The sequence below is a fragment of the Sus scrofa genome, chromosome 3 (assembly GCF_000003025.6).
Source record: "Sus scrofa isolate TJ Tabasco breed Duroc chromosome 3, Sscrofa11.1, whole genome shotgun sequence".
Taxonomy (NCBI): domain Eukaryota; kingdom Metazoa; phylum Chordata; class Mammalia; order Artiodactyla; family Suidae; genus Sus; species Sus scrofa.
In genome coordinates, this window is record NC_010445.4 from 39,293,995 (window position 1) to 39,315,823 (window position 21,829).

Genomic DNA, 21,829 nt, shown 5'->3' on the forward strand with positions numbered 1-21,829 from the left:
TCCAGCAGGTTGACCTGGCAAGGAAGCCGGGGGGCGGGGGGGGGCGGGCAGCGGCGGTGGGGTGATGCCTGAGTCAGGAAAGGGTGTGCAGAAAGAGGCAGTAACCAGGTGGACACCCAAATCTTTTATTGGGGGGTGCGCAGGGAGACCCTCACTGCACAGCTTGTTCATTGGCGCTGCTTCCTGAGTCCTGCGGCTTCATCACGTCGGGCAGCTCAGGCGGGCTGGAGAAGGGCTCAATGCGCAGGGCCTCGAACGCTTCATCTGGGGAACGAGGCGGTGGGGGGAGCTGAGTCGGGGTGGCCCCTGCGCCTCGAGCCTCCCGCCCTTCCAGGACCAACCCCCCGCCCTGTCCACCCTCCAAGCCTGGCCACCCCAGGGACCTTTCCCCACCCTCTGCGTCCCTCCACACCTGCCTGTCCCTACTGCTTATGGGAACATGGGGAGCACGAGGAGACAGTAAGCTCGCACTTGACTTTGCCTGTCCTTCGTCTGCCACTCGGAACAGCTGGCTTCTGGGCATCCAGGGGCACGCAGACATCACCTCTTAGAAGGTGACCACATTACACCCCTGTGCTTTGCCCTGAGACTACCACCACTGGGGGAAAATGCTCTGCTTTCCTCATTAGAACAGAGGCCCCAGAAGGCTTTCCCTGTCTCGTTCCTGCTGTCACCTTGGCGAGTAACTTCTCTGGTACTTCTACCCGGAAAGCTGTCCTTTCCACCTGGCTCAGGGATCTCAACCCACGAGACTCCGCCAGGAAGTCACACCTGCCGTGATGACTCCAGCGGCTCTGATTTCAGGGGGCTGGGGGACTGCAACCCGCCATCTAGTGGGCAGAAGACGGCTAAACGTCCTGCCAGGCGCAAGACGACCCCCCCCCCCAGAGCCAGCCAGCCCCAGAGATCAACGGTGCTCAAGACGAGACACCTGGCGGGGCCTTAATAACAAATTCATCTTCCAAGCCGCAAATCTGAAGTGACAAGTCTTGCTTCTGGCCCTCTCTCTGCTGTTTGGAAATAGTCCGGGGGCCTGCCCGTCTCCCCCACCGGGCAGCAGGTTTGGGGGATGGGGAGAGCAACCCCCGTCTCTGCACACCCAGAAGTGATTTTTTTTAGGTGGAAATAGCCCACCTACAGTCTACACCACAGCCTCTATCAAGACAGCAATTGTGAGCCTGAGGTGACGTCACCCAGGGTCGCCAGTCACCACCACAATCTACCCAGTAAGTGGGAAAGCCTGAATCCCGTCCGTGTTCATCTTTTTTTTCACCTGCAGAGTTTTATCCGCACCTTCCCACCAAGAATAGCTGTGGGTCCACAGGGTGTCCTTGTTCAAATTGGAGAAAGGGGTTCTTTTCTGGGAGAATACAGCCGGGCCTTGGCTCAGGAAGGACAGGAGATGCGCTTTCAGCCCTCACCTACCTGCCTCAGAACACCCTGAACCGGGCCCACCTGGATCAAGTCCGCACCTGCCCCGCACCTGCCTCGTACCTGCCTCCGCATCGCTGTGGGAGTTGAGAAAACCCACAGAAAGGCGCCCAAGACCGCCCTTTCCTGAGCACGAGCAGGGCCTTGCCCCGAGGCTAGTCTAGGATCAGCCTCCTTACGGAGGGAGATGCCAACCCCAGCCCAGGGGGTAAAGGACGCAACTGAGAGGTGCGGGGAAGCCTACCAAGTTGAGCCAGTCACGCAGGCACCTCGGTCTCCAGGCTACAGCTGTGTGAACACCCTACAGCCCTTCCAGAGACCTCAAAAAACTTAAATCCCCTTTACTAGAGGGAACTGAACCCCCCCCCTCAGGTTTCTAGCCTCGGGGCAGGGTGCATGCAGCTGATTTGACTACAGGCTCTGGCACAGAAAGGGCTGAACCCGCTCTGCAGCTCCCCAGGCTCAGCTGACCCATCCCCAGAAAGTCAAAGCCCAAGTGCGGGCGGGAGAGATGCCCGGCAAGTCAGCGAGGCAGCACGGAGACGGGCTGGGACCAGCAGCTCCGTGAACTGCCTGCAAGCCTCACCGCCCACGCCTCCCTCTCAGGGCCACGAGAGCACTAGAGGGGCCGGGCCCTCAGGCAGGCCCCCGCCCGTGTAAGCTGGGGCCCTGACCAAGGACCTGGGAGGCCTCCACGGGACAGCCATCAGGTGCTTCACGCACCTCGCATGCTCTCCCCACTGCCCCCGGGGAAGCACACACCACCGAAGGATGGGCCTCGCTGGGCCGGCGGGGAGACACCGCGAGGGAGGCCTGGAGAAGGACTGCAGGCTCCCCCGACGGCCCCACCCCAGCCCTGTCCCCCTCACCTGCCCGGAAGGCCAGCCCCACGGTGGCTGGGGCCTGAGGCCGCGCGGTCTGGCTGGTGAAGCCGCACTCGCCCAAGGTCTTGCCGTCATCCAGAAGCTGGTCGTCCTGAGGAGAGAGGCAGGCAGGGTCTCAGGGGCAGCCCCGGAAAGGCAACTACACTGAAAGCCAAACAGGGCCCAGAACCACCCGAGGACGTCCAAGAGCGTCCAGGCTACGCCCCAGGCCTTTCAAATCAGACCCTCCCAGGTGAGGGCTCTAAAATCTGCAGTTGTTCCTCCCCAGTTGCAGGTGAATCTAATTTCAAGCGTCAATGGTCCAATCTGGCCACAAGCAGACCTGGCTGAATGCCCACTCTACCACTTTGCACAAAGGGGCTGATTTTTGGAGGTGAAGTTTCCTTCTCTGCAAAACGCGTGGCGGGTGTGGATACGGCAATCCCCAACTCCCAGGGCCGCCCGGTTTTCATGCCCAAAGGACACACAGAAAGCAAGGAGCATAGCACATGGAAGAGCTCAGGCAGCAGGCAAGGTCCTTATCATGGAAGCCCCCCCCCCACCCCCAGGAGGTATCAGCAAGGAAAGGCCTTCAGTGACAAAGGGAATGAGGACTCAGCTTGGAATGAAAGACCAGTTTCCAGCCAGTATTAGATCGAGGCACTTCGGGGGAGAGCCTTTAACGAGAGGCTGACACACCGGATTCCCAAAGAAAGCCCCGAAATCCAAGCCATCCTTGCTGAATAACTGCAGTTGGTTTGTAAGGGGGAGCGGAGCGGGGGGGGGGGGGGGGGAGCTGCGTTTAGAACCCCAGCAGCATGGTAGGGAGTCATAAACAGCTGGTAGGCGAAGAACCGACGGGACCCAACTCATCCCCAAACCCTCCATTTCTTTGTATTAAGCGGTGTCCAGGGCGGATGGGGCGCGTGTGATGGGCCAGCAGAAGGTTAAGGGCCCCGGGACTCAAATCCCGACTCTGCCCATGACCTTGGGATAGTTAAGGAACCACCTCCCAGCCTCAGTTTCTCCAACTACGGAGGAGACAAGTCCAGCAAGAGCCTGCACGTCTCGGCGGGCTGCTTCTGGGATTATTAGATGCGACGCTGGCCCCGGGCACTCGGCAGAGGGCCTGGCGCGCGCCTTCAAAGCCACCGGAATCGAGATCCTCCGGTGGAGCAGGCGCTACCGGGGCTTCACTTCTCTGAGTCCGAGCAACGGCCCCACGCGGGGGAGTTCCGGCCCGCGGCGGTCAGCAGCCGATGTTTACATCGACGACGCGGCTGCCGGGCGCCCCCGGCCAAGCTCCGGCGGCGGTTCCCAGCAGCACGCGCCCCCGGCCGCCCGGAACCGACAGGACCGCACCTTGTACAGCCGCTGCTCGTCCGGCGGCCGCTTGAGGATGCCCTCGACGATGCGCTTCAGCTCGAACACGGTACTCGACTCCTTAGCGTCAGTGAAGATGGTGGTCTTGTGGCGCCGGATCATGAGGAACACGTCCTGGGGGCGGCGGGCAGGCGTGAGCGCGGAGCCCGGGCTGCCCCCGCGCGGCCCGTGGCCCCCGTGGCCCCCGCGGCCCCCGGCCCCGGCCCCGGCCCGGCGCCCCTCCCCCCGCGCCCGCTCACCATCGCAGCGGCTACCTCTCCCCCTCGACGCGCCGGCGCGGCCGCGCTCCTCCCCGTTCCCGGCAGCCCGGGCGCCGCACCCCAGCGTGCCCCGCGCCCGGCGGCCCCGCCCCGCGCCCGGCCCCGAGGCCGCCATTTTAAGTAATCCGCAAGGGAGGGGCGCTGCGGCCCTGTGTCTGGCAGCCATCTCGGCGCCGTGGCGTGGGGCGGGGCTGGTTGGCCGAGGGGCTGAGGCTGTGGGCGTCCGGCAGTGGCCGATGGCGCCATCTTGGGTGTGGCAAAGACGAGGTCCCCAGATTGATGCAGTGAGGAGATGCCTGGGTGCAGGCCCATCCTTTTTGGGGGGATATCAGGGACTAACTGTGTGAGCTAGGGTACCTCACATCCCAAGGAGAGAGAAGGAAAGATGTGTCCCTGAGTCATCAGGGCGGCAAGACATTCACATCTCAATGAGATCTGGGCTGCCATATTGGGGAGTCCGACTCGAGAACAAGGGCTCCCTGGCGGCCATTTTGAGGAGGTCCACGGACGTTCCCAGGCTAGGGATCGAATCTGAGCATCGGCTCTGGCAGTGCACCACAGCGGGAACTCCTCTACCTAAGTTTGTTTTTTTGTTTTGTTTTGTTTTTTTTGTCTTTTTTTTGCTATTTCTTGGGCCGCTCCCACGGCATATGGAGGTTCCCAGGCAAGGGGTCTAATCGGAGCTGTGGCCGCCAGCCTACGCCAGAGCCACAGCAACGCGGGATCCGAGCTGCGTCTGCAACCTACACCACAGCTCACGGCAACGCCGGATCGTTAACCCACTGAGCAAGGGCAGGGACCGAACCCGCAACCTCATGGTTCCTAGTCGGACTCGTTAACCACTGCGCCACGACGGGAACTCCTAAGTTTTTTATTTTTATTTATTTATTTATTTTTGGGGCCACACCCGCGGCATATGGAGGTTCCCAGGCTAGGGGTCCAGTCGGACCTGTGGCTGCCAGCCTACGCCACCACCACAGCCACACAGCCACGCCGGATCCTTAACCCACTGAGCCAGGCCAGGGATCAAACCCGCAACCTCATGGCTGCTAGTCAGATTGCCTTCCACTGACCCATGATAGGAATTGCAAATTTTTTGAAGTGCTCATTAATAAATAGTAATTGTGGGAGTTCCCGTCATGGCGCAGTGGTTAACAAATCCGACTAGGAACCATGAGGTTGCGGGTTCGGTCCCTTCCCTTGCTCAGTGGGTTAAGGATCCGGCGTTGCCATGAGCTGTGGTGTAGGTTGCAGACTTGGCTTGGATCCCGCGTTGCTATTGCTCTGGCGTAGGCCGGTGGCCATAGCTCCGATTGGACCCCTAGCCTGGGAACCTGCATATGCCGAGGGAGCGGCCCAAGAAATAGCAAAAAGACAAATAAATAAATAAATAAATAAGTAAATAAATAAATAGTAATTGTCAATAGCCACCAGTTGCTCGTGTGTCTCTCATCTGTAGTGTTTTATAACTACTTTCATTTCTAAAAAGGAAGTGATAGAACTCAGTGTGGAATTTGAGTTGGTTGCCCAAATTCAAACCTGGTTCCACCTCTTGTCTGCTGTGGGTCTCTCTCTCTCTCTTTTTTTTTTCTTTTTGCCATTTTTTGGGCTGCCCCTGTGGCATATGGACTAGACTCCCAGGCTGAGGGTCTAGTCGGAGCTGTAGCCGCTGGCCTACGCCACAGCAACATGGGATCTGAGCAGCGTCTGCAACCTACACCACAGCTCACGGCAACACCGAATCCTTAACTCACTGAGCAAGGCCAGGGATTGAACTTGCAACCTCATGGTTCCTTGTCAGATTCATTAACCACTGAGCCTCGACGGGAACTCCTCTGCTGTGGATCTTAAGGCACGTTCCTGACCTGGGGGATCAGCCAAGAGACCATCAGTGCCTGGCACTGTGTGCATACTCAGTGGGCAGAACTGAGTTGTTCTGACTCTCTCAAAGGCCACGCTAGGGTAGGCGGTACCAGTTCAGATCACAGATGGGGCAACAGATTAAGTCGGCACTCCTGGGAGAGGCTGGGCTATCTAGTTGTAGTACTGCCAACTGGAAAACGCCTGCCTGGACAGTAGCCCACTGTCCCTTGTCCCCAGGGAGCGTCTCAGGGGTACCCTTGCTGCCCCAGGGGCTCTCTTCCTGGCAGACTAGGCAGCTATCCTGAGGCCGAGGAGGAGACTGATGCAGGGCCAGGTCAAGGCCCCACCCTTCACCCCAGGCGCACTGACCTTCCTGACGGGAGGGTTGCAGCGGCACATGGTGCCATGCCCCTGAGCCTGCTGGGCGGAGAAGAGCTGCACGCACGCCCAGCCCTGTGAGGCAGAGAGGGGTGGACCTGGAGGCCGCTCTGCTTGCTGGGGTGGGAGGAAGTGGAGACGACGCAGGGGGGCCACGCTCCCATCGCCAGCTGCCTTCTGGATCAGACCGCCTGCGTTCGAATCCCAGCCCACCACCTACCAGCCGTGTGACTTAAGGCCTGTTTTCTCATCTGACACACAAGGAAAACCCACCTGACAGAGCCTCAGGTGAGAATCCCGCCAGATGGGGGCCACAGAGCCCTCTGCCCGGTGTCTGGTGAGAGGACGAGGAGTGGCTGATTTCTTCTCATCCCCTTCCACGTGCAGCCCTGCAGTCCGCTGCCAGGACGGCCCTGCTTAGCTCCCAGGTTATGCTGCGGAAGCACCGGATTCTCAACAGGAACTCACGACTCCACTCACGGCAGGTCCAAGGCTGAGGTGACCTGTGGCAGTCCTCTTGGCTGCCCTCGGCTGAGGGAGGGATGGGAGACGGCCAGCATCACCCAGCAGGGGCTATCAGGCCCCACTGCAGCGGTGTCCACAGCCTTTGGCTGGGCCTGCCACCGCCATGCCCGTTTCTGGGTACCCTTGTCCCTGATGGCAACCCCCACCCCCTCAGGGCAGCCAGGCTCTACCCCCCAGATGGCTGGCCCTCTGCCTGGTGCTTCCTTGCAGCCCCAATCCACAGACCCACCCTCCCTGTTGGTCTGGCCCAGCAGCCACCACCTGCTTGCAGCCACCTCTCCCCTGGGGTCTTTGTGGTTGGTCGGTTTTTTGGCCCTGCCCACGGCACGTGCAAGTTCCTGGGCCAAACCCACGCCACAGCAGTGACTACCTGGGAAGCTTAGCTCGCTGCCCCACAAGGGACTCCCACTTTTGCCCCTGGGAATAAAGAGAGGAGGGGGCTGAGGCTCAGGCCCGGGTGACAGCAGCTGCATCTGTTCCTGTCCAGCCAGGGTGCACCTTCATGATGGCCTCCTTGTCCCCACCTTTCTCCATTGTCCCTGTCAGCTCCAAAGGGTAGGCTTTGGAGGCTCCAGGTTTTGTTCTGGTTCTTGTTCTTTCTGCCGTTCTAGAAACCAATTTCTGGCTACAGGGGTGGATGCTGCTGAGCCTGGAGATGAGGAGACGGCAGAAAGCGCCGAGGGGAGTTCCCGTTGAGGCTCAGTGGTAATGAACCCGACTAGTATCTCTGAGGATGCGGATTTGATCCCCGGCCTCACTCAGTGGGTTAAGGATCCAGCATTGCCATGAGCTGTGGTGTCGGTCGCAGACACGGCTCAGATCTAGCGTTGCTGGGGCACGTACTCCAGCAGCTGCAGTTCTGATTGGACCCCTCGCCTGGAAACTTCCCCTGTGCCGCAGGTGTGGCCTCAAAAAGCAAAAAGAAAGAAAGAAAGAAAAAGAAACGGCATGGAGTGCCAGGCACACGAGTGTGGTCAGGCAGCCGCAAAGGCGCCAGGCCAGTCTCCAGATGCAGGTGGGGGAAGGGGGGCCCTGACAGTTTGCATCCAAGTTTGCTCAAGCTATGGGCCGAATTTGGTTCTTTGCAGGTGCAGCACGGGAGTGTCCCTTTCCCTGCTGGCTGTCAGTCAGGGGCTGCCCTCAGCTCCTTGCCACAGGGCTCCCCCCCCCCCCCCCCCGTCTCCAAAGCCAGTGATGGAAAATCACCTCCTTGGTGCTGAATCCCTCTCACATTTCTTTTTGTTTTTATTTGTCTTTTAAGGCCGCACCCACAGCATGTGGAGGTTCCCAGGCCAGGGTTCAAATCAGAGCTACCGCTGCCAGCCTACACCACAGCCAGAACAATACGGGATCTGAGCTGCGTCTGCAACCTACACCACAGTTCACGGCAACGCCGGATCCATACCCACTGGGCAAGGCCAGGGATCAAAGCCGAGTGGTCGGGGATACCAGTCAAGTTCATTAACTGCTGAGCCACGACGGGAACTCCCCCTCTCACATCTCAATCTCCCTAACTTCCCCCAAAAAAGAGGGGCACACAGACCCACCCCAGCACTGACCCCCTTGCCTGTTTTGGGGTCCCCTGGCTGGAGCAGAGGGAGGTAAGTGTGAGCAGGAAGGGAAGGGAACGTGAGACCTGCAGGACACACAGCATGGACAGATAAGTGGATGGATGGCCGGCCCTTTAGCTTTATTAGGCCTCTGAGCCTTAGGTCAGAAGGGGCGGGTGGGGGATGTGCAGGTCCCCAGATGGACCCCAGCGTCTGGCTTCAGGTCAGTGTCACTGCATCAGAGGCTGAGGTGAGCCTGAATCCAGGGGCTGTAAGTGGCCACGTTGGTATAGACACCTGGGCGGTTGGGCAGGGCACAGCCCTGGCCCCAGCTCACCACACCCACCAGGACCCAGCGGCCAGACTTCAGGCAGGTCAAGGGTCCTCCAGAGTCCCCCTGCAGGAGAAAGGAGAGCTTAGGTGCCAGCCCTCCAGGGACTCTGGGTGGTGGTCCCAGGGCTGCAGTTCCCCAGGTGATACCTCTGGGTTGGGGTCCAGGGCACTGAGCCTGGAGGTGGTACCCTCTGGGGGCTCCTGAGCTCTACCGGGGTAGGGTGTTGGCCGCGGGGGCATGGACTGTAGAGGTTCCGGGAACTTTCTCGCACCTGGCAGGTGTCCTTATGGCCCTCGGCGTAGCCGGCACACAGGTTCCCGGGCAGCACTATGAGCTCAGCCCGGGGCACGGTGGTGCCCACGTGGTAGAGGCGGTCACAGGTCCGAGCATCCAGCAGTGGCACCCTTACCCCCTGCAGAGGTTGCCACTCTGGGAGTGGCACTGGAGGAGAAGGGGGGGGCTTCTAAGAGGAGGGGGAGGGGGGAGCAGGAGTGGATGGGAGAAGCCTGGACCCTGCCAGGCCAGGACTCTCAGGATTCACTGCCAGGGCCTTTAGGTCCCAGGAGGTGGAGGCCGGGTCCTGGATTGGGGTGGGGGTGGGAGGCTGGCATTCCTAGCCTGAGAGAGGTGAGCCAGATGGCATGTGCCCCCACCCAGGGCCCCGGTGCCCGACCCCCGCCTCACCTCCTGGCTGGAGGCTGCCCCAGCCAGTGACCCAGCATGGCGAGCCGGGTGGTGGGTGAGACCCCGGCTCCGGCAGGCAGACGGGCTGGACTCGGGCGCTCAAGGGCACCGCATGGCGCAGCTGCAGCAGCGCCAGGTCGCCACGGGCCCTGTCCTCCGAGTAGTCCGGGGGCAGCAGCACCCTCCGCACAGGTGCCAAGAGAGCACCGGGTGGGGCGGGACCCAGGCGCAGCGCCCCCAGGCGCACGCGGTACTCGCACGGCAGCGCCCTCCTGCGGGATGGGGCGGCTCTACTCACAGCAGTGGCCCCTCCATCCCTGGGTGGGGTCCCCGCCGCCCTCTCACTCAGAGCTCGGGGACCAGGCCTCCGCCAAGGGGTGCCCCCCTCTTACCCCGGCCCTGCTCCCCACCCCCCCCTTACCCCGGCCCTGCTCCCCACCCCCCACCTTCTAAGTGGAGCCCCGTCTGAGTCGGGGCTGCGTGCTAACCTTGGGAAGCAGTGCGCGGCCGTCAGCACCCACTGGGGGGCGACCAGGGAGCCCCCGCACACGTGCGTCCCGCGGTGCTGGATGCTGGCCTGCCACGGCCACTCTCCGGCCCGGGCGTCGCGGCCTCCCACGATCCGACTGGCCACACGAGGCTGCCCGCAGCCTGCGGAGGGCAAGGGGGACGCCGGGGTGGGCCGGGGAGGGGGGGCCGGGTGGGGGGAGACGCAGGGCCATGGTCAGGGAGGGATTGGCAGCAGGGGACTTGAGGCTTCCCTACCTGCGGATTCCAGCGTCCCAGCAGCTCCTAGAGGCGGAAACAGGGAAGGGACTGGATTATGGGACTGGAGTCAAATAACAGAGTGGGGGTGGGGGTCAGAGATTAGGAAGGAGGGTGGAACAGGCGTCTCACTGTCCCCACGCCAGGTGCTTGTGCAACTAGCTCCCCGATGATGAAACCTCCCCAGAACCCTCGGAGGGGGGCCTTACACCCATTACACAGATGTGCACACTGGGATCAGAGAGCCCAAGGTCCAGGATAGAGAACTTGAACCCTTGGGGCCAAGAGAAGGATGCCGTGGAGAACTCCAGGGAAACCAGGAAAGGGGGGACAGATGGGAGCCCACGTGCCTGTGGTCAGCACCCCGTGCCGCCCCCACTCACCCAGCAGCAGTGGGAGCAGGGCCCAGAGGCAGGAAGTCCCCCTCATTCTGTCTTCAGGGCTGGGCCGGCTAAGGGTGGTACTGCCCTCGGGTGGGAGCTGCAGAGAGAGAAGAGGAGGGTCCTGGTCCAGGGCTCCCCCCCCGTCTCTCCCCCACGCCGTTTTCCCAGTCCTAGCCCTGTGGCCCAGGCTCTATGCCCTCCGCCCAGGTCCCTGAGATCACCCCTGCCCTCCAAGCACTGAGAGCTTTGGGCAACCTAACGTAAGCCCTGGAGCCCAGCCACTCACCGCCCTGTATCTCTGTGTCTGATGGCTGCTCCCCCCACCTGCCCCAAGCCCCGGGACCCTGTTCTCACCCTTGCGCCTGGTGTCCCTGCTAACTGGGCTGGGGGCGGGCCTGGGGGCTTAAAGAGCCAGGAGGGCTGGGGGCCGGGCCAGGGGCTAATTAAGGAGGTCAGGGCGGGGCTGCGGCTTCCTCAGTCCAGCCTGGAACAAAGATGCTTTGAACAGTACTTTCAAGGTGGCAGGAAGGGGACACCTGGGTTTCTCAAAGGAAGCCTGGCTTGGCCAAAGTGCTGAGAACGGGGGGCGGAGGGGAGAAAGCCTGGGCCCAGCCAGGCAAGGGTGGGGATGGGGTGGGGAGGTGGGGGGGTTGTGGTCAGGCCAGGAAGCTCTGGGGCATCCTTGGCCGCTCATCTCTGAACTTGATCCTGGCTCCTGGCTCCTTTCAGTGCTCAGCGGTCAGGGCTTCTGACCGCTATTGTTCTGTGCAGGAATCCAGTCTCCAGGCCTTGCATAAAGGCGGGAACGAGTGACTTGTTCAAAGCTGGCAGTTCACCACATGGTAAACCGACTGTGCTGTGATATAAAATAAAAATCAGGAGTTCCTGTCGTGGTGCAGCAGAAACGAACCCGACTAGGAACCATGAGGTTGCGGGTTCGATCCCTGGCCTCTCTCAGTGGGTTAAGGATCCGGTGTTGCCGTGAGCTGTGGTGTAGGTCGCAGACGTAGCTCAGCTCCCGCATTGCTGTGGCTGTGGTGTAGGCCGGCGGCTACGGCTCCGATTCAACCCCTAGCCTGGGAACCTCCATATGCTGTGGGTGCGGCCCTAAAAAGCAAAAAAAAAAAGAGGCAGGAGCAGACTTGACCTTGGGCGACAGTCTACTCTTCCATTTGGGGTGGCCAGGACAGCCAGGCTGCCGGGCTGAGGATGGGGCTCAGTGGCGGGCTGGGCCCATCCCCTGGAAGCAAGTTAATTCTCCTCAGCCGCCGGGAAGGGGAGCTGACACGATGGAGGTGGTTGGTTTGCATCTGTTTGTCTCCCGGCCACGAGGCGGGGTTGGGCCCTGGCCACGTCTTAGTTCAGGCTGGCTGAACAGAGCACCACAGACGGGGCCAGGTGGGGTGGGGGGGTTTCAACAGCGCTTATTTCTCACAGGTCTGGAGGCTGAGGTGCAAAAGCAAGGTGCTGGCGAGATGGTTCCACCCTGAGGCCTCCTCTTTTGGCTCCGAGACGGCTGCCAGTTCACGGTCTCATCACATGGCCGCTCCTGGTGTCTGCTGGGTGGGGGGCAGAGAAGGGCAGCTGGCATCTCTTCTTATAAGGACCTTAATCCTGTGAGATCAGGGCCCACTCTTATGATATCATTTAACCTTAATCATTTCTGCAAAGGGCCCATCTCCAAAAAGAGTCATGCTGAGGGTTAAGGAGTCAACATATGAATTTTAGAGGGGACAAAGGCGTTTAGTCCATAACAGCCCCCGTGAAACCAGTATGGAGGTTCCTCAGAAAACTAAATATAGAACGACCCTATGACCCAGCAATCCCACTCCTGGGCACATATCTGCACAAAACTATGATTCAAAAAGATCCATGTTCCCATATGTTCACAGCAGCACTGTTCACAGTAGCCAAGACGTGGAAGCCACCTAAATGTCCATTGACAAGTGAATGGATCAGGAAGATGGGGTACACATACGCAATGGAATACTACTCAGTCATAAAAAAGAACAAACTAATGCCATGTGCAGCAACATGGATGCAACTAGAGATTCTCCTAGTAAGTGAAGTATGTCACAAAGAGAAAGACACATACCATACACTAGCACTTCTCTGTGGAATCTAAAACAGGGCACAGATGAACCTTTCTACAAAAGAAAAAGAGACTCCCAGACATCGAGAGCAGAGTTGTAGTTGCCAAGGGCGAGGTGCGAGGGAGTGGGATGGAGGGGGGTTTGGGCTTAATAGATGCAAACTATTCCATTTAGAATGGATGAGCAGTGGGGTCCCAGTGTGCAGCCCCGGGGACTCTATCCAATCACTTGTGATAGAACGTGATGGAAGATAGCATGTGAAAAAAACGTGTGTGTGTATATGTGACTGGGTCAGTTTACTGTACAGGAGAAATCGACAGATCATTGTAAATCAACTATACACATTAAAAACAAACAACAATAGTCCCCAAGGACCAGAACAGTGCCCAGCCGAGGGTGGACCCTGAGCATTCTGGAGAGAGTAAGAAGGGCCAGCAGGGCAGGAGGCTGGGCTGAAGGTGAGGGATAAGGACAAGGGGACCCAGTGGTGACCCAGCCCAGCCCCTCCGAGTGAAGGGGGGGAGGGCAGCCTCGGGCCTGACCTCTGTGGTCTGCGCTCTAGGACCACACTCAGGCCCACGCTGGAGACGGGTTATAGAATGCCCTGCGACCAGCCTGGAACCCTTGGGGGAGTTCCCTCTCGTGTAAAACCCACCCCCAGGTAGGTGAGGAGATTAAGCGGGTTGGCTCACGCAGAGCCTGGAATAGTGCCTGGCTAGTGCAAATGCTGCAGGAGAGCTACAAGAATATAAGAAGCACCCCCCCCCCAAAAAAAAAACCCACATCCTCCCCGAAGCTCCCAATCTGCTGTTACCCGGATTCAGTTTCCGTCAGATGGCTTGGCAGGAGTGGAGCCCGCTGAGCGCTGTTCCCCTTGGTGCAGAGCCAGGGCAGCCGGAGAGGCTGGTGGGAGAGTGACAAGGGACCCTGGGAACACACAGCCATCTCTGGGGATGTGGGCCAGACCTTGAGAGGGGTTCACTGGAAGGCTAGACACCCTGTTCAGCAGGGGAGCTGGGTCTCTGCTTGTGGGAATCTGGGTGCAGCGGGAAGCCTGGGGGACAGCTGGGGACATGGACAAGGGAACAAATTCTGAGAAACTGGCTTATGGTGAGAGGATTGGGAACTGGTTGAACAATGGACAGTCACACATGAGGGGACAAGGAAAGGAAGCTCTTTCCAGGGGTCCACCCAAACCCGGCCCGTCTCAGACAGAGAAATGGAGGCGCAGACGCTGCTGGGCCCACCTGCATGTCAGGCTCACCCTCGAGGCACACTGCGGAAGTGGCCCCTGGGCAAATGCCAGCCACCCTTCTCGGGGCCACAGCTCACCAGAAGTGGGCACATGGCCCCAACTGAGCCATCACCCCACCAAGTCCCCCAGGTCACAGTGATTGGTCAAGAAGGGACACATGACCCCAACCAGCCAATCACAATCCTTCCCTGGGATTTTTATCCTGAGAAGGGAGAAACAACCCCTCAGCGCCCAGGCAGGGGCAGGATTCTTACTTGGCCTGAGAGTCGGGAAACTTCCAGGGTGGACTTTCCAGGATCCAGTTGGGGTGCTCAGATTATGTCCCAGCAGATCCTGCACCCTTGGGAGAGCTGGAGCCAGGGTCCACACCATGCTGACCCATCAACCAGGAGTTCGCGTCGTAGCGCAGCGGAAACGACTCTGACTAGGAACCATGAAGCTGTGGGTTCGATCCCTAGGTGGGGGAAGTGGGAATCTCACTGCAGACAAGCCCCATGGGAGACCCTCCCCCAGAGATATGGCCTTTCCCAGTCAGGCCCTGATGGATCCAAGCCTGCGGCTGCCAAGGCAAGCAAAGGCCAGGAGGGACCCCTCCCTAGGTGCCCCCACCTGCCCCTCCACAGCAGGGGCTGCCAGTGGGGGGCAGGGCAGGATGTGGACCTGCCCGAGCTGCTCACACTTCCCACAATCTCAGCATTTGTGGAGCTGCACATGGAAAAAGCACACCTGCCTGAGCAGCTCCCAGGTGCCGAGGCGACCCCGCTGAGGCTGGTTCTGGGACCCCAACAGGGGCCAGACACGCTTCATGCTGCCCTCCACCCAGGCCACCTCATGGAGCCTGGAGCCCCAGCCCCCAGGACGTCCCTCAACCACAGTCAGGACAGGCGGGGCTGCATTCAGGCCTGACATCACGGGTGATGCTGAGGCCTGTCCCCGTGGCTGGACTGCGCCTCGACTGCCCATCAGGGTGCCCTCCACACGTGGGCAAACATCCATGGGTTCTGTCCCTCCTGCTTTGCCTTCCCCACGCTTACGGGGGGCTTCTTACTGTCATCCCCCAAATAAACTGCCTCCACCCTCATCTGCTAGGACTGACGGAGGACCAGGAGGCTGTGGCCACTGGGTGATGGGGAGCAGGACCCGAGCGCTAGGGTATTGGGGACGTTTCCTCCGCAGCATCCCCACGCCAGCCTTTCATGCCCCCAGGAACTCTGGTGCTGCTCATGTCCTTCCGGAAACTAGCTTTCTAATCGAATTCCCTGAGAGGGTTCTGCTGTGGGCGTCGGCAACCTGCATCGCGCAGGCGGTGGCCAATGATTCAGGAGTTAAGGAGCCGTCTTGGGGTGGATGGGACGGGGTGACCCTGAGGGTGTCCAGGAAGCCACGTGGGTCCACAGAACACTCTGCATGGCATCGACTTGAATACGCACACGTCTTTATTAACAAAGGGACAGAAGGGGACTTGTCCTGGTCCAGCAGGAAGTTTTGCCACTGGGGTGCCCCCAGCCCCTGGTGAATGTGCCAGGTGCTACAGTAACTGCTGCACCCTCACGGGCCCAGGTGTGCACAGACCAGCTGCAGGAGTGGGGGAGCCCAGAGCAGAGGGAGGCAACTGAGCAGCAACTGAGAGGCACCTGGCCTGGGGGTGCTGTGGGCCACCAGCTTCTGGATCCAGTTGAAGTAACTACTGACGTTGGTGTAGACACCGGGCCGGTTGGGCCGACCACAGCCCACTCCCCAGCTCACAATTCCAATCTGAATCCACAGCCCTTTCTTTTTGCAGGCCAAGGGTCCGCCTGAGTCACCCTGGGGAGCAGTGTGGTTGAGCGAGGCTTGGGGCAGGGCAGGAGGGGGAGCTGAGCGGCTGGGAGAGCAGGAGGGGCTGTGGAGCAGGGCAGACTGGCTTTAAACCCCACCCCTCCCCCTGGAAGCCACCAAGCCTCAGTTTCTGCCTCTGCAAAGTAGGGCAACCGTCTATCTGCTGGATTTCATATAAGGATCAAAGAAGGTACAATTACTATAAAAGGGGAAGCTTGTTTCCCAGGCTGGAAAAATGGGGTCTACAAAGGTTTTCCTCATGAATAAACTCATGAGGGAGGATTGGTAGGGGGTCAAGGGGGTTTCTCCCAGGCCCAAGGTCGGGAGGGGTGGTACTTGGTCTCACTGAGGCAGGACTACTCACTCTGCAGGTGTCACGGCTGCCATCCTCAGAGCCAGCACAAATCATAGCATCCCTAGTGCTACTGCGGTAAATGGGCTGACGGAACAGGAAGGAACACCTGGACTTGTTTATGATAGAGACCTGCCCTTCCTGGAGTGCATAGGGAGGTGGCAGTGCTGCTGGGGTCGAGGGTGGGAAAGAGAAAGACAACAACTTTAGCTTCTCCTCTGCCATCTGGGGAAGGGGCACCCACAGTGCCTGGGACATTGCCTTTGATTTTACTGCTTTAGCCCAGCACCCAGCACATGGTGGGGGAGGAATAATATCACAGAAGAGCCCAATGGAGGGACAGGCTGTTACAGCACCTCCCTGAGACTCAGTTCCTCTCTCTGCAGCAGGCAAATGACAGACGCTGCCCGAGCCAGTGGGGAGAGACCTTGGCTGAAGCATCCAAGGTGGGGGAGGGGGCTGAAGCAGCTGAGCTTGATTATAATCAGCACATTCTAGCCTCAGGATCCAGGCTGAAGTTTTCCCAAATTTGATGAACGGTATGAATCTACACACTCAAGAAGCCCAACAAACTCCGAGCAGAATAAACACAAGGAGATTCACATGGAGCTAGATTTTCATGCAAATATCAAAAGGCAGAGATAAAGAGAGAAGCTTGTAAACAGCAAGAGAAAAGCTACACATGAAGTATAAGGGCTCTTCAAAGAGATGACAGCCAAATTCTTTTCAGACACTCCAGAAACCCAGAGGCAGTGAGATGACATGTGCAAAGTGCTAAAAGAATGAAACGGTCAGGAGTTCCCATCACAGCTCAGTGGTTAACGAACCCGACTAGGAACCATGAGGTTGTGGGTTCGATCCCTGGTCTTACTCAGTGGGTTAAGGACCTGGCATTGCTGTGAGCTGTGGTGTAGGTCACAGACAAGGCTTGGCTCTGGCATTGCTGTGGCTCTGGCATAGGCTGGCAGCTACAGCTCCGAGTGGACCCCTAGCCTGGGAACCTCCATATGCCACAGGTGTGGCCCTAGAAAAGACAAAAAAAAAAAAAGAATGAAGTAGTCAACTAAGAGTTCCGTATCAGGCAAAACTATCCTTCAGAAAAATAAAGGCGGAGTTCCCGTCATGGCTCAGTGGTTAATGAATCCAACTAGGAACCATGAGGACGCGGGTTCCATCCCTGGCCCTGCTCCATGGGTTAAGGATCCGGTGTTGCCATGAGCTGTGGTGTAGATCAGATGCGGCTCGGCTCTGGCGTTGCTGTGGCTGTGGTGTAGGCTGGCAGCTACAGCTCCGATTAGACCCCTAGCCTGAGAACCTCCATGTGCCACAGGTGTGGCCCTAAAAAACAAACAAACAAAAAAAAAAGACAAAAAAAAAGAAAAAGAAAAAAAAGGCCAGATTAAGACAGTCCCAGGTAAACAAATGCTAAGAGAAGGTTCATCATTAGTAGGCCTGCCCTTTAGGCAAGGAATGAAAAAGGGTGCCCTTCAGGCTGAAATGAAAGGAACTTAAACCCAGAGAATAGAGAACACTGGTAAAGGTAACTACACTGGTAAATATAAAAGCTAATATTATTATTGTTTCGATTCATAATTTTCTTTCCTATACAATTTAAGACAATTGCATAAAACAATAACTATAAATCTGTTAATGGTTACACAATACATAAAGATGTAATTTGTGACAATAACAATTTAAAGACTAGAATTGTAAAGGAGCGGATTTTTTTTTGGTCTTTTTGTCTTTTTAGGGCCACACCCGAGGTATATGGAGGATCCCAGGCTAGCGGTTGAATCGGAGCTGTAGCCGCCGGCCTACACCACAGCCACAGCAACACCAGATGCGAGCCACATCTGCAACCTACACCACAGCTCATGGCAACACTGGATCCTTAACCCACTGAGCGGGGCCAGGGATTGAACCCACATCCTCATGGATGCTAGTCGGGTTCGTTAACCACTGAGCCACGACGGGAACTCCTGTCAGATGGTATTTGTATGAAGTGTCCATTGTGGGCAACTCATGGGCAGAAAGCCGGTTAGTGGCTGCCAGGGGCTGTGGCCCTAGCACAAGGGGGAATATGGAGTAATGGCTAATAAGCTGGGGATTTATTTTGAGGTATGAAAATGCTCTGTAACGAGGTAGTGCTGATGGTTACACCACTCTGTGAATATACTGAAAACACCCCGCTGAACTGGATGCGTTAGGAGGGGTGAATGTGAGAAGCTACGAATAAGAGCTCAGTAAAAGAGAAACAGCGCTTGCTGCCTTTCCGACAAGTCCATCCAAAACTTTGCACACTGCTGCAGGGGGCCCGGGCCTGCACCGGCCTCCCTCTCAACTCTGCTTCGCAAGGGGGAGTCGAGTGTGCCGACAGAGAGCCCTGCTCTTTAAGGGGCAGCGGGAGTGGAGAGCCAGCGTGCGGATCATGCAGGCCCGGCCAGGGTGCAGCCCAGGTGGTGGCTGGTGTGGCTGGAACTGGGTCTAGAGGATAATGCTCCCTTCCCAACCCAGCTGTCCCCCATCTCACGCTTTTTCTCACGGATGTGCCCCCAGCCGGTCACCCAGCAGTCGGTCTGGTTCTGGAACTCCGAGGAGGAGGCCAGGATACAGACGGGCTGGATGTGCTTGCTGTAGGTGACGGAGGAGGCCAGCCGCAGCAGGGCAATGTCGTTCCGGGAAGGCATCACGCGCTCCGAGTACAGGACGATATCCTGAACCCGGTAACGATGGAGGTAGGCTCGCAGGCTCCAGAAGGACGGCGAGGAGGTCAGCTCGCCAAACTGGACCGTCCATTCATTGGGATTGGCGCTCCTGGCAGGGGAGCAGGACGCAGTCAGGGGCCCTCGGAGGGACCTGGCCACCTGAGCTCACCTGGGGCTGCTCCCTGAGGGGAGACCCTGGGGCGGCGGCGGCGGGGCACACCCCACCCCCAACACCATCAGCAGCCCTTTCCACGGCCGCGGAGGCCAATGCAGAACCGGGGAGCGCCCAGAGGCCTGCTGGGGACCGGGTCGGGGGCAGGAGGGGGCCTCCGCTGCTGGCTCAGGTGCTCAAGCACTCAACCGCCTGTCACCTGCCAGAGCTCTCCTCAAAAGGGGACAGGCAGATGCACAGGCCAAACAGCAGGCCACACGCCAACCAGCTTCCCTGGCGCCTGCCGCCACACGCCTGGCTCTGGGTCCCGCACCCACATCCCGGAGCTGCTGGGAGGGGACGGGCTGAGGAAGCTGGAGCCTGGTGGGGCCATGTGGGGACAAGGGCAGAGATGAAACGGTGCATGGGCGTGTTCAGCGAGAACATTCTGGAAGAAACCACCCAGGGTTTCCTCCAGGAGCAATGGGGGGCGCTCGCGTGGGTGGAACGGGCTGCAGCCAGGCCTGGGTCTCAGGGGCACACGACGGCCACGTCCCATGCCACCTGCACGCAGCTCCCGGGGCAGACCCAGGCAGGGCCTGGGGTCCGCGGCCCGCCCGCCCCCTTACTCACTCTTGGAAGCAGTGCGCGGCTGAGAGCACCCAGCGGCGGTTCAGCAGGCTCGCCCCGCAGAGGTGGACTTTATTCCAGCGCAGGCTGCCCTGCCAAGGCCAGCGGCCAAGCTCTGAGTCCTTTCCACCCACCACGCGCGACTGGATGCCCCGGAGGCCACATGGCCCTGGGATGGACAGACGGACACCAGGCTGAGCTGTGGGAGGCAGGCCCTCCCCGCCCCCACCTCACCCACCAGGCTGCTCCAAGGAAAGGGGCGCCCCGGGGACGCGCCCCGGAGGGAGGGCTCGCCGGGCACCCGCCCCACGCGGCCGCCCCTCCCGCCAGGGGCCCATCAGTTACATGTGAGCAACGACGAGTTCTCGAAACCTGGCGCGGGGGAGAGCAAACCATCAGGCGGGCGCCCGTCGCCCTCCCGCCCCGGGGCCCAGCGCGGGGAAGCGCGCCCCCTGGACGCCTTACCTGGAAACAGCAGGTCCTTATCCTGCAACTCTGCGGGCGGGAGAGAAGGTGAGCGGCTCTCGCTCTCCGCCCGCCCCCTCCTTCCCCATTGCCCCTGGCGGCGCCGGCGGCCCCCGCCTGAGCTCACCCGGCCTCGCGATTTCCACTCGCGCCAACAGCTGCGCCAGCAGCAGCGCCCCGACCCGCGCGCCCATGGCCTCTTCTCCCGCCGCCTGGCGCCCCCTCTGCTTCCGCCCGCTCCGGGGGGGCCCCGCCTGGGGCGCCCCCTGGGGGAGAGGGAGCCGCGCGAACCCTGGCCTGTCGGTGGGAACGTGGCACCTCCCAGGGCCCCAGCTTTGAGCTTCTGCTGGGACTGGGTCCCGCGCCTACATGCCTTGCTACGGCCCCGGGACCGCTGCACCCGAACCATCCCTTTCTTGTCTGCAGCGCTGGGTGCCTGGCTGCCCGCCCCCCCCTGCCCGAGGTGGCCCTCTTTTCTAACCACTGCTTCCTCCAGGAGGGACCAAGGAGCTGGCCCACAGCCGGGACTCCCGTGAAAGCACTGTGTTATCTGCTGTTAAATGTGATGGACCAGAGTTCCCATTGTGGTGCAGGGGAAAAGAAAGACTAGTAATCCTGAGGTTGCGGGTTCGATCCCTGGCCTTGCTCAGTGGGTTAAGGATCTGGCATTGACATGAGCTGTAGGTAGCAGATGCAGCTCGGATCCTGCATTGCTGTGGCTGTGGTGGAGGCCAGCAGCTGTAGCTCTGATTTGACCTCCATATGCTGTGGGTGAGGCCTTAAAAAGCCTTCTTCCTGCTCCTGCCTTGGTGCAGGACACAGGTTTTCGCAGGGATCTTCTCCCCACACCCTCCCTGGACAGCCACCTTCCAGCACCTGCCTAGCCTCTGCCCCCAGGAGAAGCCCCCTCCTAATACCTGTGGTCTCCTCCCTTCAGAGCCCCCAGCCCTGGGCCCAGCGCCCACCTCCCATATGTCCCCAGTGGGCCCTACGTTGCCCTCTTGCTCTTCCTGCCACCATGTGCGCCTCTGGGGACACAGCCTGGTGTGCCCTGTTCCTGGCCCACCATTCCAGGCTGAGTCCCAGGGAGCACCTGTGCTCTAGGGCTCCTTGAGTGGTTTCTGGGACTCTTTGAGCTGGTTTACAGTCCCGTGCTGGGCCAGTGCCTTTGCAGGCACGTCTGTCTGAGAGGCAGTAAAGCCTGGCTGGAGAAAGTGCCTCTGGCTGGTGACCTGCCCTCGCCACTCCTCGGGCCTAGAGGGTGTTCATGGAAGGACCTCCCGCATGTGGGAGCTTAACCCACAGGGCACCGCTTGACACGGCAGCCCCGCAGACAGCGTTACTGTTATCTCCACTTTTCCCACAGGAAACGGAGGGCTGCACACCCCGGGGCTTGCCCACCCCCCTCCCCAGCAGCCCTGCCCTTCGGCTTGGTGGACAACATGGCCTGGGGCCCAGCAGGGCTGGGGCTGCATCCCCATCACCCAGACGAAGGCAGTGAAGGCTCTGGGCCAGGCTGGGCTGGCTCTCCTTCTTGTTCCCTCCTTCTCCAACCCCCATCTGTCTTTCCAGGGAAGCCTGGGGACTGCTGGGGAGGCAGCAGCAGGAGGAGGAAGCACAGGGCAGGGACCTCAGGCGGGGGCGGGGTGTGACTGGGGGCCCTGCTGGGCACTGCACAGGGCAGAGGAGACAGAGGGGGACAGGCTCAGCCCCTGTGGGTGGAAGCTGCAGCCTTGGTCCCGAGACCCCACCGGACTAGCCCAGCCTTTCCCAGCCCTTTGACTGCCCTCAGCAGCCGCCCCCCAACCCCATCACTCACATGTCACTTTCCAGAGCTTTCTCCACGGCATCCAGTCCTTGCTGCCTAGCTCACTTGAACCTGGGAAGCCCTCCCTCAAACCTCTGACTGCAGGGCCTGCATATCCCTGTCTTTGCTGTCTG

The 21,829-nt window shown here is 59.8% G+C and overlaps 3 protein-coding genes and 1 long non-coding RNA gene across 4 annotated transcripts; all 4 read right to left on the reverse strand.

The window, feature by feature from the left end:
* On the reverse strand, positions 105-4,198 carry ELOB (elongin B). The gene is made up of 4 exons (XM_003124746.4): positions 3,917-4,198; positions 3,657-3,791; positions 2,301-2,406; positions 105-264 (listed from the first exon to the last, which is right to left on the reverse strand). Exons 1-4 carry the CDS (start codon positions 4,181-4,183, stop codon positions 152-154), a joined length of 621 nt encoding a protein of 206 aa, XP_003124794.2. The 5' UTR covers positions 4,184-4,198; the 3' UTR covers positions 105-151.
* On the reverse strand, positions 7,925-11,002 carry PRSS33 (protease, serine 33). The gene is made up of 6 exons (XM_021086741.1): positions 10,420-11,002; positions 10,037-10,063; positions 9,760-9,922; positions 9,272-9,543; positions 8,859-9,028; positions 7,925-8,650 (listed from the first exon to the last, which is right to left on the reverse strand). The coding sequence occupies exons 1-6, from the start codon at positions 10,463-10,465 to the stop codon at positions 8,492-8,494; spliced, it is 837 nt and encodes a 278-aa protein (XP_020942400.1). The 5' UTR covers positions 10,466-11,002; the 3' UTR covers positions 7,925-8,491.
* On the reverse strand, positions 17,888-19,653 carry LOC110259940 (testisin-like; the record flags this gene model as incomplete). Its single annotated transcript, XM_021086742.1, has 2 exons — positions 17,888-18,751; positions 19,427-19,653. Coding segments are annotated over 2 exons (615 nt in total), but the record flags the coding sequence as incomplete, so codon positions are not given.
* Positions 19,711-20,105, reverse strand: LOC110259941. Its single transcript, XR_002342440.1, has 3 exons — positions 20,016-20,105; positions 19,889-19,918; positions 19,711-19,795 (listed from the first exon to the last, which is right to left on the reverse strand). It is a non-coding gene; the product is annotated as an uncharacterized LOC110259941 (long non-coding RNA).

Bases quoted from the DNA above. Each gene is read 5' to 3' on its own strand.
- ELOB (XM_003124746.4), bottom strand. From the start codon at position 4,183: ATGGCGCCATCGGCCACTGCCGGACGCCCACAGCCTCAGCCCCTCGGC. The intron at 3,792-3,916 runs GTGAGCGGGCGC...CGCCGCCCCCAG, and splicing joins GAGAGGTAGCCGCTGCGATG to GACGTGTTCCTCATGATCCG. The intron at 2,407-3,656 runs GTGCGGTCCTGT...CTCTCTCCTCAG, and splicing joins ACGAGCAGCGGCTGTACAAG to GACGACCAGCTTCTGGATGA.
- PRSS33 (XM_021086741.1), bottom strand. From the start codon at position 10,465: ATGAGGGGGACTTCCTGCCTCTGGGCCCTGCTCCCACTGCTGCTGG. The intron at 10,064-10,419 runs GTGAGTGGGGGC...TTCCGCCTCTAG, and splicing joins CCTGCTCCCACTGCTGCTGG to GAGCTGCTGGGACGCTGGAA. The intron at 9,029-9,271 runs GTGAGGCGGGGG...CTTCTCCTCCAG, and splicing joins GGGCAGCCTCCAGCCAGGAG to TGCCACTCCCAGAGTGGCAA.